Source organism: Rhinoderma darwinii, chromosome 5, assembly GCF_050947455.1.
Source record: "Rhinoderma darwinii isolate aRhiDar2 chromosome 5, aRhiDar2.hap1, whole genome shotgun sequence".
Taxonomy (NCBI): domain Eukaryota; kingdom Metazoa; phylum Chordata; class Amphibia; order Anura; family Rhinodermatidae; genus Rhinoderma; species Rhinoderma darwinii.
In genome coordinates this window covers 283,124,595-283,144,504 of record NC_134691.1, presented here as the reverse complement: position 1 = coordinate 283,144,504, position 19,910 = coordinate 283,124,595, and the positions used below count along the sequence as shown (strand labels likewise).

Sequence of the window (19,910 nt, the reverse complement as noted above, 5' to 3'; positions counted from 1 at the left end):
ACATGACAAGCCACATGCATCCTGGGACATAGCAATGCAAACCGATCATTTTAATTTACTTTAATGGAGACAACTGATTGGCAAAAAACATCAATAATATATGTTGCATTCAATTTGTATATAAAAACATAGGATGTTAAAGGTACACTCCAGGAGAAACATATATACCTATGTTATGCCTAGTGCAAGGCATGAGGGGGTAGTGCATGACCCAGAGGTTCAAAGAACACCTAATATATAAATCATGTACTGCTTCTTCAGGCTCTGCACTGCGCACACTTCTATAGTAACTGCTTTGCTTTTCCTTTTCACTGCTTTTGATAAATTCTATATTGTTGTCAAAACTGCAAAAAGCTTGAAATAATTGTCCCATTAGGAAAACCCTTTATAGGTCCTTTTAGGGCCAATAGACAACCCTTAGCCAGAGCGGAGAGCTGCTGCAAACAGCGGCTCCCATTCTGGATGACTCACTGTGTCTATGTCTTACATGATCACCCAGCCACTAGAATGGGCACCATGCAATACCACATTGCGTCTGCTGCAATAACTGTTCATTGCCAGGGCTTTCAGCTGCAGAACACATGGTACTTATCTGATTGCCAGTGGGTCCTCAGAAAGAAAAGGGTTGCCCTATCTAGATGCATTGATAAATGCAGCTCTGCCACATCTTAGAGTTTAACTGCATTCCTATGCAAAACCATAGATTACACATTGTGATGTCACAATGAATTGAGCCACAACACTTGACATCATAAAGTGTCAAATTATAAACTCTGCTCTAATTTTTGCATTTGTAGCAATAGGATCAGAAACACTCAATAATCCCTGGTAGTGGTCCATCCCTTGTAGAGGTCCATAATTAAATCCTGTTGACTCACTGATGAAAAAAGATTCAATGACCAAAAGAGACATTTTATTGTATTGCTTATTCTTTATTTATTTATTTATTTATAAATTTAGTATTTCATTTTTTTTTTAAATCAATCATATGCATCAGGCCATTTAGTGCATTTATTTCTATAGTATACAGATGGGTAAATGACATTACAGGAATATTTTGCTCTGGAAAGATTATTCTCTATTTCTGTTGTTTATTATAAGATAAATGGTCTAACTTACTGTGCCTTTAAAAAGACAAGCTGAAATTGAGGTTGAAAGAGGCAAAGAGTCCCCTTGGCTGTAAACTGCCACATTGAATTCAACCAATGCAGATCACTGGAAGCAGCAATTTCTACTGCAGCGAAAGCAGTCGTAATCTCACTATCAGTTTAATTATCTGGAAAAACTGTTGCCAAGTTATCATGCCTACTAGGTAACAAAATTACTGTAGATGTCAAAATATTGTCCTATCCTTAGTATTCTTATATATTTATATTTTCGGATGTATCATCCAATGCCATAATTTTACTCAAAGTTTAATTTCCCACAGAATCTCCCTACACAATATAATAATAATAATAATAATAATAATAATAATAATAATAATAATAATAATAATAATAATAATAATATGAATAATAATATGAATAATAATAAAAATAGTAATATAATAATAATAAAACATGTATTCTGAATATTATATTGTTTTGTGTTATTTTTACTTAAAAAATTTGCATTTATTCTGCTATTTATATTTCACATTATTCAGATCTTTTACACAACACACACAAAAAGAATCATTTGAAAAGTTTCATTCTTTTCTATGGAAGCTGGACTAAACAAACAGAGCTCAAAATCCCCTGTATAGCCAATCTATTAAACAAAGAATTTATTAAATATTCTATACCAGTTTTTTGGCGTAGAAAAGTCGTAAATACTGAAAAAGTTGCAATTTGCGCAAAAGCTTTGCTCTGCCTTTGACTTTTGCAGCATTTAAGTTGCTCGTGCCACTTTTTGAAAAAAAAAAGTCTGCAGAGCCTAGCAGAAGGGAAGGGGCCACCTGCGGCCGGAAAATTTACCTTAATTTACACCAGAAATTATAGTGCAAATGTGCGCCAGCTCATAGCTGGCGTAGATTTGACTTTGTGGTGCACGGAAGGCCATAGATGTGCCTAATTTATTGAAAAAGGGTGCTCCACTTAATAAATTAGGTGTTATGGAGTTGCTATGAAAGCGATTCCCCAAAGGCTGCAGGAGACTGCCACGATTGAGCGTGTAAATGAATTTGCAACCTCAAATCCATCACAACTCTGATCAACAGAGTCTAAGGCTACTCTATGGTTTTCGCCAAAGCCGACCGCAAGGCAGGATGGTTTTTGCTGCATAGAACCCAGGCTGTTTTAGCAGCGTTCAGTGTTGGATAAGAGGTGCAATGCAGGCAAACTTGAAGAGGATAACTAGACAGCCAGAGGGTAAACAGAAAATCCAAATCAGAAAGCAAGTGGATATCAGGTATAGCAGAGGTCAAAACCAGCCGGGAGCAGATATTCCAAATCAGTAAACAAGGGGTCATCCAGAGACAAGCTGAGGTCAGTTTCCAATAAGTCCAGAAGTCAGAGGTATAGGGTATTGTCAGAAGCTTGATCAAAACACCTGAAGACAGGTAAATCACAAGCAAAGAACAAGTGGAGGAAGCCAGGTATAAATACTCCACCCTTACCTCTAATAGGGAGAAAGACAGAGAAGAGAGATAGGCTCAAAGTAAAACCAGAACCGCCCAGAAGCTAGACCAGTAGGCAATATTAAGATTACCGTATAGAACACCAGTCTTAATGAATTCCCACCAGAGTTAAACGATGAACTCTTCAGTTCCTGCAGACACCACTAGAGGGAGTTAAGGAGTTTATGCCATATTGTTTTAATATTAGGTTCAATGTAAAAATGTTTGCGGCAGGCTCCTAAGCTGTATTTATTTACAGAGGATTTGGAACGCTGTATCATATAATAGAGCTCCAACTGTTGGACAGATATATATTATGAAACTAATCAGCACAGAATTTTGGACTTATTTATATTGACAACAAAAATGATTGTTACATTTTCCCTTGTTACATTTTTAGTGAAAAAATTGTTGTGACCATTTTTTAACTTTATTATCAATGTGTGTTCTTTTGAAGATTTCCTTAGTATGGCACAGATGTCTAAATCAGTGTCACTAGATCAGTGCCACAGGTGTTCACTCTAGAAAAAAATCTTTAAAACATAACCTCGGGGTGCTCCTTTACAACTGAAGTTGAGGAACTGGGATTTAGACAATCAAGGGATAACTGAAAAATATGTAAATTTTTAGGAATCACCCATTTGCCCAGTCTTACTGAAAAAAATTGCTAGAAATTAAATAGCATAGCAAGAATATGGCACATTAAAGCTCTTGAAACAACCTCCATGACTTTGATTCAACACCTTACAGTTTTCCTCTTTTGATCTTAAGTAGAAAGCAAATAAAATGTTTTGATAAAATAAAATATAGCCATTGATAGATTTTGTTTTCTTCATTTTTAAAGCCCAGTATCACATTCCCAACATGTCCGAATCACAGAGGTTGAAAAATCTTACATGTGGGATGTTGTTTTCTGGATCTACCATGCCTACATCTGACAACAAGTAGACTCGCTGGGCTGTAGGAAGGCAAGAGCGTCAACCAAGTTGTTCAGCACCCATGTTTGCTAGACAATTCTAGACCCCACCTAAGTAAAATTTAATAGAGTTGAAACTGTGAGAAACCCTCTTTAAAGGGGTTGTCCGACAATGAAATATTACCATAAATATCTCTCGATCAGATCACACAAAACAATAATTGTATTAGTTGGAATAAATGTAAAAAATGCTCCTGTGTCTAGGATGTGCTGTTCTATACTTCTAATTGTGCCCCTGGTGTTAGTTTTATTCCCTTCTCAGAGCGTCCGCTTTTAGTGCTCCAATTCTTATTGGTTGGTTTGGCACAATAGCAGGAATTACTCCGCCACTTGTGTACGTGTGGTGGGACTTAGTCTTACTGGGCATGTGTGTCCACCAGCACTGGACAAATTAGGTGGATGTTCGGAGAGGGAATGAAAAGAACACCAGGAGATATTATAACAATATCTAGACACAGGAGAATTTTTTTTCAAAAATATTCCAATTCAAATAAATACGTTTTGCGTGATCTAAATGATGCTCAGCGTTATCTTTAATGCTCTAGAGAAACCAATAAGATAAAAGGAAGCAAAAGTCTTTTGTATTATTTCAATTTTGACAGTTGATTTTTCAATTTTACTAGGAGGTAGGAATTGACAAAATGCTGTCTCACTCCTCTTTACTTATATGGTGTTGCTCCATATGTCACTTTATGGTGTCTCTATTGGGCCGCTAATGACGGATCCGTGAAACACGGACCGCACATGGATGGGTTTCATGTGCAGTCTGTTTCAACAGACCAAATGAATAGAAAGGCCGAGACTGTTCTGTCAAAAACGGACAGGAGTAGAACCTGATCTATTTTTGTCGGAACTGCCACATGGTTCTGTTAAAACAACGGAAGTGTGCATGACTCTGTTGAAATGAATGTGTCAAGGTGCTATCAGTTAAAAAAACGGATAGCACCCTGAAGAAAATAACTGAATTAGGCATGATCCGTACAATACCGATCCGTACAATAAAGATCCATAACATCTTATCAAATGCATAACTTTAAACTTCTGGCTCCTGATGCAAAATCTGTAAAAGAATCCCCCTTACACCATGTGCTATTTATTAAACTGGTATATTTTTTTTGTGGCAAAGAGGCCTTTGGGCCCCCCAAGGCACCAGGGCTCTGCTTTTCTGCATAGTAGTGTAGTATGCGTGAGGATTTATATTACTTTCCAAGTAAATCAAACACCGCAATGAAAGGGATAATATTGCTAATACAAAAAAAATGTTTAGTCAAATTTTGACTTCTCATATTTATTAAACCTATTTTTTTTTTTTTGCATTTTTTTACAGACAGCAACTTCATTCTTGCAAATGCTCAGGTGGCCAAAGGATTCCCTATAGTTTACTGTTCAGATGGCTTTTGTGAACTTGCTGGATTTGCACGAACTGAGGTCATGCAGAAGAGTTGCAGCTGTAAATTTTTATATGGTGCTGAAACAAATGAACAGACAACACTTGAAATTGAAATGTCACTAGAGGAAAAGAGTGAATTCAAGGGGGAAATCATGTTTTACAAGAAGAATGGTAAGTGATTTTTTTTCTTCTTGTTTGTATTTACGGTTAAATGTTTTGGCTGTGTGTGAGGGTGATAAGTCATTTTACTCAAGGACTGAATGTCTTTACTCTTTTCACGTTTCTAATCATAATTTAGCTTAAGTAACCAAAATAACACAACTACCTTAAAGGTCAGCAGTGATTTATATGTTTTAACAATCAACCTAGCTATAAATATTTATTTCTTTAAAATCAAGCTCGTAACATTTATAGGGCAATGTTTTTATAATCATTGGATACATAAAGATATGAAACGATTCATAAATACTTATATGTGTGACATTTCACTGACTGCTTTATGCAAGACAGGTATATTTCATGATTAGCCATTGACTTCCCTTCTCATGACTAAGGCCTCATGCATACTGTCTGCCGTTTAGCAAAAAGAGGGTGTAAATGGAAGAGTGCTGGAAGAGCGTTGTCAGTTCTGGCAGACATTTGAATGGGCACCATGTAATGCTGCATTTCCTCTGATGACGGGGGTTAGAGAAACTGGACGCAATTAAAACTGAGTTTTCTTTGTGAGACAACCCCTTTAAATTGTAGTCACGGACTGAAGCCATTTTATTTATTATATTCGAAAATGTCATTATTAGGATTTCCCTGTACAGGAGAAAAACGTTAACCTCTTAATACCACACATATTTTTCTACTTGAAGAGAATGTATCACCTATATATTTTTATTTTTTTACTAGCTAAAAACAGATAGTGAAATATGGTATTATAGTAGTATCATAGTTTTTAACGCCCAAAAAATATGTATGTCCATCCGGTTCAGCCTTCTATTCTGCATATTCTTTTTTTCTAGTCTGTTTTTGTTTTTTGTTGTAGATTTTTTCAAATTCTATATTCTGTACATGATTGTGGGGCAGCCATCTGACCTGAGCTGTTTTTAACAGCTTTCAGAGATATGCTTTACAGCAGCCACATGGACCATAAGAACCTGTGAACAGGAGGGGACCCACTGACTTTTATGGGAGAGGGTCCTATATATCTATATATAGGTGTTATCTGTCATAGTAATCCTACCTGTAATGATAATGAGATGACTTCTGAGAAGTGATCTCTACAGAAAAGGAAGTGTCAGTCTATTGTGAGATTCAGTGGCCAGAGTAAAAATTGCAAGTTTTTAGGCTTATTATTTAATATAGATAATGACATGTCCTGTCCTGCATTACACAGACAACCCATTGATATGAATGGGCACAAGGGTTTATCCGGGGACCAAAAATTGCATTGCATTAATATTTGTATGTAAAAAGAAGTCACTTACTAATGTACTTTACTTTTCAATTCGGAACTAAATGGTGCCCTTCAAACCCAGTGAATTGTTCCCAGAAGTTCTGTCGCTATTACAATACTGATGACGCGCCAACACGGCCCCACGTGACTGAGGGCTTGCTTCATGTGCTGTTCATGTCAACGTGTTATCAATGGAATGACCGCAAGGGGCTGTCACATTGCCTATTGCTGGAGTCCCCGAGCAGAGATCAGCTAGCACTTTGCTCAGGACTCCAGCACTGCTCCCAACATTTGGTTAGTGACTTCAGCTGTTTTCTATAGCTGGAGTTCCCGAGCAGAGCATCAGCTGATGCTCTGCCCGGGGACTCCACAGCACTGCTGCCGAAGTCACTGTCCATATATGGACAGTGACTTCAGGGGTTTCCTAATGCTGGAGTCCTCGAGCAGAGCATCAGATGATGCTCTGCTTGGGGACTCCAGCACTGCTGCCATCGTCACTGTAATTGTCCATATATGGACAGTGACGTCGGCAGCAGTACTGGAGTCCCAGGCAGAGAATCTGCTGATGCTCTTCTCGGGGACTCCACTACTGGTCCTGACGTCACTGTCCATATATGGACAGTGACTCCAGGGGTTTCCTATCGCTGGAGTCCCGAGCAGAGCATCAGATGATGATCTGCCTGGGGACTCCAGCACCGCTGCCAACATCACTGTCACTGTCCATATATGGACAGTGATGACGGCAGCAGTACGGGAGTCCCCAGGCAGAGCATCAACTGATGCTCTTCTTGGGGACTCTACTACTGCTGCCCATGTCACTGTCCATATATGGACAGTGACTTCAGGGGTTTCCTATTGTTCCTATCACTGGAGTTCCCGAGCAGAGCATCACCTGATGCTCTGCACGGGAACTCCAGCCATAGGAAACCCCTGAAGTCACTGACCAAATGTCGGGAGCAGTGCTGGAGTCCCGAGGAAAGCGCTAGCTGATGCTCTGCTCGGAGGACTCCAGCAATAGGCAATGTGACAGACCCTTGAGGTCATACCATTGATAACACGCCTACACAAACAGCACAGGATGCAAGCCCTCAGTCACGTGGGGCCGTGTTGGCGCATCATCAATATTAGAAGTCTACAGGACTTCCGGGAACAATTCCCCGGATTTGACCGGCATCATTTACTACCGAATTTTAAATGACAGTACTTTAGTAAGTGATTCTTTTTACATAAAAATATTAATGCAATGCAATTTTTGCAATATTTGTTCCCCGGATAACCCCTTTAATTTCCTCTTTTATGGCACTGTATGAAAATTAAACACGTACTACCAGGTTTCCGCACAGATTACACCTGATCCGTAGGGGTCCCAGATGGGGGGCACTTTGTGATCTTCTTATTGTCAGGGGACCCTTCTAACAAGTAATTGTCCAAAGCGAACAACCACTTTGATGACCAGACATTTTTTACAATTTTCCATTTGAGCGGTAAAAGGATTATAACTTTTTAATTTATTATGGTATTAAAGTGTTTCTTTTGTCTTTTTTAATTACAGGTAGGGTTTGATTTTTTTTAAAGTATTTTTACATGTATAACATTTTTATTTATTCTTTATAATTATTGGCTTTTAGTGTGAACATACAGTGAAGGAAATAAGTATTTGATCCCTTGCTGATTTTGTAAGTTTGCCCACTGTCAAAGACATGAACAGTCTAGAATTTTTAGGCTAGGTTAATTTTACCAGTGAGAGATAGATTATATATATATATAAAAAAAAAAAAAAGAAAATCACATAGTGAAAATTATATATATTTATTTGCATTGTGCAAAGAGAAATAAGTATTTGATCCTCTACCAACCATTAAGAGTTCAGCCTCCTCCAGACCAGTTACACGCTCCAAATCAACTTGGTGCCTGCATTAAAGACAGCTGTCTTAAATGGTCACCTGTATAAAAGACTCCTGTCCACAGACTCAATTAATCAGTCTGACTCTAACCTCTACAACATGGGCAAGACCAAAGAGCTTTCTAAGGATGTCAGGGACAAGATCATAGACCTGCACAAGGCTGGAATGGGCTACAAAACCATAAGTAAGACACTGGGTGAGAAGGAGACAACTGTTGGTGCAATAGTAAGAAAATGGAAGACATACAAAATGACTGTCAATCGACATTGATCTGGGGCTCCATGCAAAATCTCACCTCGTGGGGTATCCTTGATCCTGAGGAAGGTGAGAGCTCAGCTGAAAACTACACGGGGAGAACTTGTTAATGATCTCAAGGCAGCTGGGAGCACAGTCACCAAGAAAACCATTGGTAACACATTACGCCGTATTGGATTAAAATCCTGCAGTGCCCGTAAGGTCCCCCTGCTCAAGAAGGCACATGTACAGGCCCGTCTGAAGTTTGCAAATGAACATCTGGATGATTCTGAGAGTGATTGGGAGAAGGTGCTGTGGTCAGATGAGACTAAAATTTAGCTCTTTGGCATTAACTCAACTCGCCGTGTTTGGAGGAAGAGAAATGCTGCCTATGACCCAAAGAACACCATCCCCACTTGCAAGCATGGAGGTGGAAACATTATGTTTTGGGGGTGTTTCTCTGCTAAGGGCACAGGACTACTTCACCGCATCAATGGGAGAATGGATGGAGCCATGTACCGTCAAATCCTGAGTGACAACCTCCTTCCCTCCACCAGGACATTAAAAATGGCTCGTGTCTGGATCTTCCAGCACGACAATGACCCGAAACATACAGCCAAGGCAACAAAGGAGTGGCTCAAAAAGAAGCACATTAAGGTCATGGAGTGGCCTAGACAGTCTCCAGACCTTAATCCCATCGAAAACTTATGGAGGGAGCTGAAGATCCGAGTTGCCAAGCGACAGCCTCGAAATCTTAATGATTTACAGATGATCAGCAAAGAGGAGTGGGCCAAAATTCCATCTAACATGTGTGCAAACCTCATCATCAACTACAAAAAATGTCTGACTGCTGTGCTTGCCAACAAGGGTTTTGCCACCAAGTATTAAGTCTTGTTTGCCAAAGGGATCAAATACTTATTTCTCTGTGCACAATGCAAATAAATATATATAATTTTGACTATGTGATTTTTTTATTTTTTTTTTATATAATCTATCTCTCACTGGTAAAAGTAACCTAGCCTAAAAATTCTAGACTGTTCATGTCTTTGACAGTGGGCAAACTTCAGCAAGGGATCAAATACTTATTTCCTTCACTGTATATATATATATATATGTATATATTCACATCACATAGAGGAACACTTACATGGAACTTATATTTGTGTCTGATTTAGCCTACTATTTATTTTAATATATAACATGGCCTTGTTAGGTGAATTGCGTCAGGGTGAGGACTTCAGGCAAGGTTGGGGGGGTAGTTATCTTTTTTTTTTGTATTATTATTATTTTATTATTGTCTTCTTCTTAATTTCACTTTTTTATACAACATTCACCCAGAAGGTAAGAAAGAGACTTTTAGAGGACCTGATTTATTTATTTACATTTTAAATGCAAGTTATTTAACTGTAGCTGCAATACCAATTCCAATTACAGGGGAAAACCTGATAAGGTGACAATGGTGATTGTTATTGTCCCTAATGGCGTAACTACTGCTGTAGCAGCCATAGCGGCTGCTGCGGGGTTCGCGGAATGAGGTGTCCCGTGCCGCCTGCCGGCACAGGCCCCCTCATGCCTGGTGGCGCCACTAGCAGCCGCCATGGCTGCTACAATGGTAGCGACGCCACATTCAATAGTATACTATTGAACACTATGGCAGAGCAGGGAGGTATCTCCCTGCTCTGGCATTTAGTAGGCTACAGGCCACATTCAGATCACTGGATCACGCCGGCCTATGCAAGGATCCTGTCAGTGTTGATGCTTTGGAGCAGCTCAGTTCTTTGCGGGATAGAGGCCTAGGTGAGTATAACATTTTTTTGTTTGCTTGGTGGGGGCGTAATCTACATGGGGTGAGCTGTATGGTGCTATCTACATGGGGGCTGTATGGCGCTATCTAAATGGATACTGTATGGCACTATATACAGGGTGGAGATGGGAGAGGCGCATTGTACAAGGGGGCTTTATGGCACTATACATGGGGGCTGTATGGCACTATACAGGGGGGGAGTGCTGTATGGCACTATCTACAGAGGCGGCTGTATAGAACTAAACAGGGGGGCTGTATGGCACTATATGGGGAGAGCTGTATGGCACTATCTACAGGGGGCCTGTATGACACTATCTACAAGGGGGAGGTGGGGGGCACTATGTACAGGGGGGCTGTATGGCACTATCTACAAGAGGGCGGCTGTATGACACTATCTACAAGGGGGAGATGGGGGGCACTATCTACAGGGGGCTGTATGCCACTATCTTCAAGGGGGAGATGAGGGGCACTATCTACAAGTAGGGCTGCATGGCACTGTCTACAAGGGGCACTATCTATACGGGGGAGGGGTGGCACTATCTACATGTGTGGCTGCATGGCACTTTCTACAAGGGGGGCGCTATCTATATGGGGGAAGGTTGGCACTATCTACAAGGGGGTGTGACACTGTCTAAACTGGGGGGCTGTATAGCCCTATCTACAGGTGGGCTGTATGGCACAATCTACAGGGGGGCTGTATGGCAGAATCTACATGGGGCTGTACAGCAGAATCTACAGGGGGCTGTATAACACAATCTATAGGTCGGCACTATCTACAACGGTGGGCTGTGTGTGGTACCCAGATAGGGGCCTAGTAAAAAGTTTGCTATGGGGCCCAGTCTTTCCTAGTTACGCCCCTGGTTGTCACAATCTGGGCTGTGCAAGGTCAAGTCAGACAGCAGCATGATCACTGCCACTGCCTCTGTTGTATACAAGGTGCTCATTGAGCACTGTGTATACCCAGATCGAAAAAGCAAAAATGGCATAAACAAAAGTCTTTATCGTCTTTACTGAGTGCCTGGCTGTCATGCGCCCATAATGGGTTAAGTCTATGACTAGTTTAGGCTTACATTGTTCTCTTAATTACCTTATCTGTTAATACCTTACCATAATAACAAGGTGCTACATGCTGGCAACAGATTGAAAAGTAAATTATTAACTTTCAGAATTAAATCACCGCAAGATAAAGATGATAGCACATGCTAATTTTTTGCCTGCCACACATTCCCCTTAAAAAAATGAATTTCACTATTTGCATTATCCTCTGTTGCCAATCTGTCTGGACAATAAACTTTTGAGCGTTATTCAGCTACATGTACTGTAGTGTTTACAAGATGTTTTATTCAATAAGATAATAGATACCAAGAAGGCCTTTTCAGGTATTGCCAAGAACTACCTAACAACAAAATAAAAAATTCAGCACTGCAGATCTTTTTCAATGATATCTGCCTTTGGTCGCCATGCTTGTGTGTGTCACAAAAAGGAATCAATAGCTTGCAGAAAATAGTATAACGCAAATAGAGACATTTTTGAAGAATGCTTGACTTTATCACAAATATTTTACAACCTATACAAGTGTATAAGACCTGCAGTCTACTATATGATACACTTGACTTATTGTGCTGAGACAGAAGCTGGTTTTGAGAAAATTGCCACTGGCCATATGTCAGGAATGTCACTTTCAAAAAAGATTTATTACAAATGAACATGTGGAATACCAAATGTGGCCTGAATTCTCTAATTGACATCTCAGGCAGGCAGGAGTTTCTCCCACAGGGATCCATTGCGCTCTTTTCAAAGTAAGAAAGAACATATTGTCTCAGCATGTATTGCAATTTAGTAAAATGATGAATAAGCACATTCGTTGCAATATGTGGCAATGATGTCGTCTGGTGTTATTCAGTTCCAAAGGCTTGTTTCTTCTCTGATATTATTGTAAATTATTACATCCATAAAATTTAGTTTAAAAACATGAGCTTGTCTTTGATTGTCCAAATAAAATATAAAAAAAGATGGATAGATAGATAGATAGATAGATAGATAGATAGATAGATAGATAGATAGATAGATAGATAGATAGATAGATAGATAGATAGATAGATAGATAGATAGATAGATAGATAGATAGATTGATAGATAGAGAGAGAGAGATAGAGAGATAGAGAGATAGATAGATAGATAGATAGATAGATAGATAGATAGATAGATAGATAGATAGATAGATAGATAGATAGATAGATAGATAGATAGATAGATAGATAGATAGATAGATAGATAGATAGATAGATAGATAGATAGATAGAGCGATAGAGAGATAGAGAGATAGATGTGGTTCCCCTTCACCGGCACGTCTTAATTTCTGCTGCAGCAATAAGTAGCATCCCTGTTGGTCTAAGGCAATAAAGTGGTTAATTGTAGAATCTCATGTGATCTAGGGCAGTGAGAAGGGGTTATTAGTTAGTGGTTAATAGGGTTCTCGCGGTCCCTGCTGTTCTCGAGATAACAGCAGGGGCCACTCATGCGCGTTACAACAGAACAGCCCATACACAGCACGTCACAAGTGAAGTGTCGTATACTCGGCAAATAATAGAAGATCAACACAGCGGCCAGAGTCAGTGCAGACAGTGACATCACCCGTCAAGTTCCCCTCGGCAGGATCTGGAAACGAGGCCACTTTGGAAAATCTAAGTATATTACAAATGTATTTACATTTATAAATTACAAACATTAACACAAAGTCATTTAATCTCGGACCGTTTAAGGCTGCAGAAAACCTTCCACTTGCTCCGCAATCTGTTTCTGTATTCTACCCAGATACACAGATACCGCATCATCAACTTTTATCACAGAGCAGCTCAGACATGCAGAGAATCTCTGTTTTTGGCAGACTGGTATGATGCAGTGTCTGTGTAATATGTGAGAGACCCATGGAGAGTGTGAGCAGGGGGTGAGAGAACCAGAATATTTGTTTTATAACCCCCTGTGGCCAGAATGAGCCCATCCACCCTTTGGGTTCCTTCTAGCTGAACAGACTAGATAAAGTTGCCACCAATTCCACCCAAAAATACTGGTCAGGTTCAGGGTGTATTTACACATGTTGATTTTGCTTAAATCGCGACAAAAAAACATAAAAAAATGTAAATTCACTGAACATGGGTAAAACATGGGTGTGTTTTTTGGAGCATGATTTGCCACTTAGGTCAGGGAGCCTCAGACAGACAATGACTGTAAGTCAGTCAATATCCACCTCCGCTCTTGACTCTCAGGCGGGGCTGGTTTTAGACAAAGTGCGTCCCTGGGCAAAGTTAAAAGTAGGGCCCCCAAATGCTGATTGTATCAATAATGCAGTCAATTCAGAAGGCGGTGTGCATCGCTGATTTCTAGGAGTGTTGCAAGCCTCAAAGCATATGTCCGCCCTCTCACACCAAAAAATTATCTATATACATATACAGTTATTATATCATACCACTATACCAGATTAAATATTACCTACATACTGTTACTCTATACAACTCACTCTTATAAGACCAATATTACAAATATTAACACAATATAAGGTCCAAATAATACCGCCGCACCATAACCACATAGTGACTGAATAATACCCCCACAATGTTACTGAATAACACCTCCACACCATAACCACATATTGACTGAGTAATACCGCCAATACTGTTACTGAATAATACTGTCACAGCATAACCACCTAGGGACTGAATAATACCCCCATACTGTTACTGAATAATACCGCCACACCATAACCACATAGTGACTGAATAATACTCCCATACTGTTACTGAATAATACCGCCACACCATAACCACATAGTGACTGAATAATACTCCCATACTGTTACTGAATAATACCGCCACACCATAACCTGATAGTGACTGAATACTCCCATACTGTTCCTGAATAATATAGCCACACTATAACTACATAGTGACTGAATAATACCCCATACTGTTACTGAATAATACCGCCACACCATAACCACATGTGACTAAATAATACCCCCATACTATTATTGAATAATACTACCACACCATAACCACATAGTGATCATATAGTCGTAGATGCCAGTTATACACAGGAGCACTGCAGACCATATTTTTGATTGCAGCACATTTCTACCCAGTGACTCACAGGTGATATTTTCTCTGATTAGTTCACTTTCCATTTTTTTCTCCATCCGGCCCAGACCACTGTGAACATAACCAAATGGAGATCATTGTAATCCCAGCATAAATTTTGGATGGCCTATAATCCGATTTGTAAATAAAGATTATTGTTTATTTAATGAAAGGTTATGCCATTTTTAAATATACTTTCTGTATCGATTCCTCACAATTTTCAAAATCTCTGCTTGCTGTCATTTACTAGGAACCTTCATTATTTACTCCATGTCCTGGTCATGTGATGGACACACAGATGGAAGAGAAAACTCTGATACACATAGGGTCCTCTTACACAGCCTGACTTGAGACGTGTAAATGAGCGCCGATCAACGAGACACAAGGAGCTATGTATGCGGACGAGCTCTCGTTACTATGATCGCTCGTCCCTATACATTTTTACCATGTTGGTAGCACGTCTCCCTGTGTACACAGGGAGATGTGCTGCAGACAACAATAATATTTTCGGCTGCATAAACGATACAATCAGCTGACGAACGAGCATTTTCTCTTTCATTGGCTGATCGTTGCCCTGTTTACACAGGGCAATGATCGAGAAAAAGAGTTATACAAACGCTCGTTTGCCCGATATTTGGCTCACGTAAAAGGGCCTATACTGTAGCTGTAACCAGCCCTGCAACAGTGATTCCATCACAAGACCAGTACAGATTTCTATTCACTAGTAGAAACATTGAAACCGGAATACACCTCTAAAAGACCTCATCATAAGTAATTTTAAGTAGACATCACCTTAACAACAGTTGTTATAAGCATAATCCCTGCCATCTCAATTGGACACTAACTTTCAAACAATTTATGATAATCTAAGAGTATACCTGATATATATCAACTTTGTAGTTTACCTACTGTTATAATGTATCTGTTTTGTATATGCAAATTTTGCATGAAGTTACTGCCACTAGGTGTCTCCATTTCTACAATCTGCTGTCCACCCCCTGTTGTCAAGTAAAATCAGTTTTCTAGAGCAAAGGAGATGGACTGCAATAAGGGGAGGGGGAGCAGCAGTAGGGAGCAGAGAGAGAGAGAGAGGCACACAGACATGCTGCCCATATAAGTCTGTAGGGAGGGGGAGCAGAGTGAGAAAGACACATACAGATGTGCTGCAGCTTCTGGCAAGTGTTATGGTAAGTTCACTTATTTAGTTGCAGAAAATCCACAGCATTATAAAGTAGCAGCAGAGTGGATGATATTTGAACAAATCTCATCCACACGCTGCATAAATGATAAGTGGAAAAAAAACGCTCATAAATTTACCTGTGGTGCCGTTTTTTAATTCACATTATGTCAATTGTGTTTGTGTAATTGCTGCTTTTTTGTTGCGGGTTTTCCTCATTGAATTCTATGGAGAGGTAAAACCCGCAATAAAAAGCAGATGTTTCCATTTTTGCGGTGGAAAAGCTGCTGTTCAGCCGCAAAAAAACGTATCTCGTTTCATCCCATGCAACAAACTGCAGAGGTCACATGGGATGAGACGTCATCCCAGAAGGCTGGGCTTCAAGATATCAGAGGGATGCGTCACCATGGTTACCGGTAAGTATGAAACATTTTTATTTAATATGCAGTTCTTTTTTCGCAGCGGACATGTCGGCCAAAAAATTGCACCACAATTTGGTGTGGTTTTTCGTCTGGAATTCCCTGCATCGTCTAGGGCGGATACGCTGCGTGCTTTTATGCCCTGTGTGAACATACTGTTGTATAATATCCTCCACGCTGCTATCATATATATATATATATGATAGAGATAGGAGAGCAGGGGATTCGCCTCTTCCTTATGTGTTCAGTGTATAGAATACACGAGAGCAGGGAAAACTTAGAATTAGAGAGACTGCAGGGAGGAACACTGCTTAAAGAGGCTCTGTCACCAGATTTTGCAACCCCTATCTACTATTGCAGCAGATAGGCGCTGCGATGTAGATTACAGTAACGTTTTTATTTTTTTTAAAACGAGCATTTTTGGCCAAGTTATGACCATTTTCGTATTTATGCAAATGAGGCTTGCAAAAGTACAACTGGGCGTGTTGAAAAGTAAAAGTACAACTGGGCGTGTATTATGTGCGCACATCGGGGCGTGTTTACTACTTTTACTAGCTGGGCTTTCTGACGAGAAGTATCATCCACTTCTCTTCAGAACGCCCAGCTTCTGGCAGTGCAGATCTGTGACGTCACTCACAGGTCCTGCATCGTGTCGGCACCAGAGGCTACAGTTGATTCTGCAGCAGCATCAGCATTTGCAGGTAAGTAGCTACATCGACTTACCTGCAAACGCCGATGCTGCTGCAGAATCATCTGTAGCCTCTGGTGCCGATGTGTCCTCGCTCGTCTGACACGATGCAGGACCTGTGAGTGACGACACAGCGTGATCTCTCGAGAACACGCTGTGTGTCTGCACTGCCAGAGGCTGGGCGTTCTGAAGAGAAGTGGATGATACTTCTCTTCAGAACGCCCAGCTAGTAAAAGTAGTAAACACGCACCGATGTACGCACACAATACACGCCCAGTTGTACTTTTACTTTTCAACACGCCCAGTTGTACTTTTGCAAGCCTCATTTGCATAAATACGAAAATGGTCATAACTTGGCCAAAAATGCTCGTTTTTTTTAAATAAAACCGTTACTGTAATCTACATTGCAGCGCCTATCTGCTGCAATAGCAGATAGGGGTTGCAAAATCTGGTGACAGAGCCTCTTTAAAAACCCCAAATTATGTAGTGACCAGAAATAGTGTTATTCTGCATATACATGACAGCCAATTCTGAAAAGTCACCTGAAAAGTTGGGTATGTTTTAAGCTTGTAACCCCTTCTCCAAAGAATATCTTGTGACTGGAAATGTCCATGTATCCAGGACTATGTAATTTTTGCCACAAAACGAACTTATCAGGATTGAATCTTTTTAGATACAGGATAACTTTTTGGTGTATCTTCTGTTATGACTTCTAAGACAAAACTGAAAAGGCCTTCCCTAAATTGTTACCACAAAGATGGAAGCACACATTTCTCTACATTGTTATTATACAGTGTGGGATCAGAGGGGTTTTGAAGATTGGCTAAAGGCAGGGACTATGATAAAATAACAAAATAAACATTACTCACCTGGAATAACCCCCGAGATTGCTCAGACATGGAAACAATTCTTCTGCTAAAAGTGTTTCTAATGGCAGTTTTATGTTTTTCAGTGAATGTTTTTACTAAACTTTTAACTCAATATGAACTTCAGCAATTGGCGGGCATGTTCTGTGGCTTGTATGGTCTACTGCTTTATGTCTTAGCTAAAGTTTCCACAACGTAATGTCACTTACAGTTCTGGTAGAGCAGAAATTTGACAAACAGACTTGAAAAGATGACCTCCTATGTGACCTGCTACATTGAAAGCCACTGAGACTTGTGTCTGCTGCTTGATACAGTATGTGCTTGTTAGCAATAGAAGTGACTGAAACGGCCGACCACACTAATTAGAAGAGATATCCACATACTTTTGACCATGCAATGTACTTATTTCCCACCGTAAAATCAAAATTATAAATAGAACAAATCTCCCTATAGAATACCTAAATGATACACTATACACTGGTGAAAACATGTTTCGGCTAAAGCAACCGGCTTTGTCGGAATAGTCCTCTGTGACTTGTTTATCAGTATAATAAATCTAACACCTTATCTATATAGTTTGCAATTGGATTACTGCTATTATTCTTGTCTGCATGGTATAATAACTTCGAACATCCCACTTCAACAAGCAGTCACTGTTTTGTCCTGGTTCAGAAAGAAATAGTAATGAAAAAGATTGATGATAGCCATTTTCTAAAGATGTAGCGTATTTTATCAACAAAGATGTTTGTATCGCGGCATTGTAGAAAGAATCATATTAGCCTCTATAGGACACACAGCCGAAAGCTTCTCTAACTTAAAAAGTAAAACTTTTTTTTATAAAATGTTATGCACATATTATGATGATACATTAATCAAGCAAAATCAATGGAACATAAATTCGTTACTCAGTGACAATGATTGCTTATTCAATAAACACTGTCGCCTTCAATGTATTCTAGATAAAATGAAGTGTACTATTAAAAAATATATAAAACTTCAAAAAAATAGCAATTTTGTTTTGTGTAAATAAACCTTAATCATTGTACAGGGTGGGCCATTTATATGGATACACCTAAATAAAATGGGAATGGTTGGTGATATTAACTTCCTGTTTGTGGCACATTAGTATATGGGAGGGGGGAAACTTTTCAAGCTGGGTGTTGACCATGGTGGCCATTTTGAAGTCAGCCATTTTGTATCCAACTTTAGTTTTTTCAATGGGAAGAGGGTCATGTGACACATCAAACTCATCGAGAATTTCACAAGAAAAACAATGGTGTGCTTGGTTTTAACGTTACTTTATTCTTTCATGAGTTATTTACAAGTTTATGACCACTTATAAAATGTGTTCAAAGTGCTGCCCATTGTGTTGGATTGTCAATGCAACCCTCTTCTCCCACTCTTCACACACGGATAGCAACACCGCAGAAGAAATGCCTCCCGATCTGACCCCCTTAGACTTTTATCTTTGGGGTCATCTGAAGGCAATTGTCTATGCTGTGAAGATACAAGATGTGCAGCAACTGAAACTACGGATACTGGAAGCCTGTGCTAGCATTTCTTCTGCGGTGTTGCTATCAGTGTGTGAAGAGTGGGAGAAGAGGGTTGCATTGACAATCCAACACAATGGGCAGCACTTTGAACACATTTTATAAGTGGTCAGAAACTTGTAAATAACTCATGAAAGAATAAGGTAACGTTAAAACCAAGCACACCATTGTTTTTCTTGTGAAATTCTCGATAAGTTTGATGTGTCACATGACCCTCTTCCCATTGAAAAAACTAAAGTTGGATACAAAATGGCCGACTTCAAAATGGCCACCATGGTCAACACCCAGCTTGAAAAGTTTCCCCCCTCCCATATACTAATGTGCCACAAACAGAAAGTTAATATCACCAACCATTCCCGTTTTATTTAGGTGTATCCATATAAATGGCCCACCCTGTATATTAAAATGTTATGCAACTTTCTACTATACTTTGTTTTTCTATTCCTCGCCATTTTCAAGGTCAATGCATGTAGTCAGCGAATTGAAACATACCTGTTTTCCTACAGAGGCTGTTAACCTGCCTTGATTATGTCTAAGTAAGGCCAATCTAACACTATATTGAAGGAGCTTTCCAGGAATATACATTTATGGAATATCCTTACTATGAATGTGTGATCAGTGGGGGTCTAAGCCCTGGACCCCCACAGCTCAGCAGAATGAAGGGACATTGTAGTGCCACGGCCCCTTCTATGTTTATCCAGGAACAAGGACCAGCGGCTCATCCGT

At 39.7% G+C, this 19,910-nt stretch overlaps 1 protein-coding gene across 4 annotated transcripts in view; it reads left to right on the top strand.

Moving 5' to 3' along the window:
* KCNH8 (potassium voltage-gated channel subfamily H member 8) overlaps nt 1-19,910 on the top strand; it is a 362,579-nt gene that overhangs the window by 136,968 nt on the left and 205,701 nt on the right. For all 4 annotated transcript variants that reach the window (XM_075827220.1, XM_075827218.1, XM_075827219.1 and 1 more), the window contains exon 2: nt 4,903-5,136. In XM_075827220.1, the coding sequence (XP_075683335.1) occupies nt 4,903-5,136 (234 nt within the window). The remainder of the gene's footprint in view (nt 1-4,902; nt 5,137-19,910) is intronic.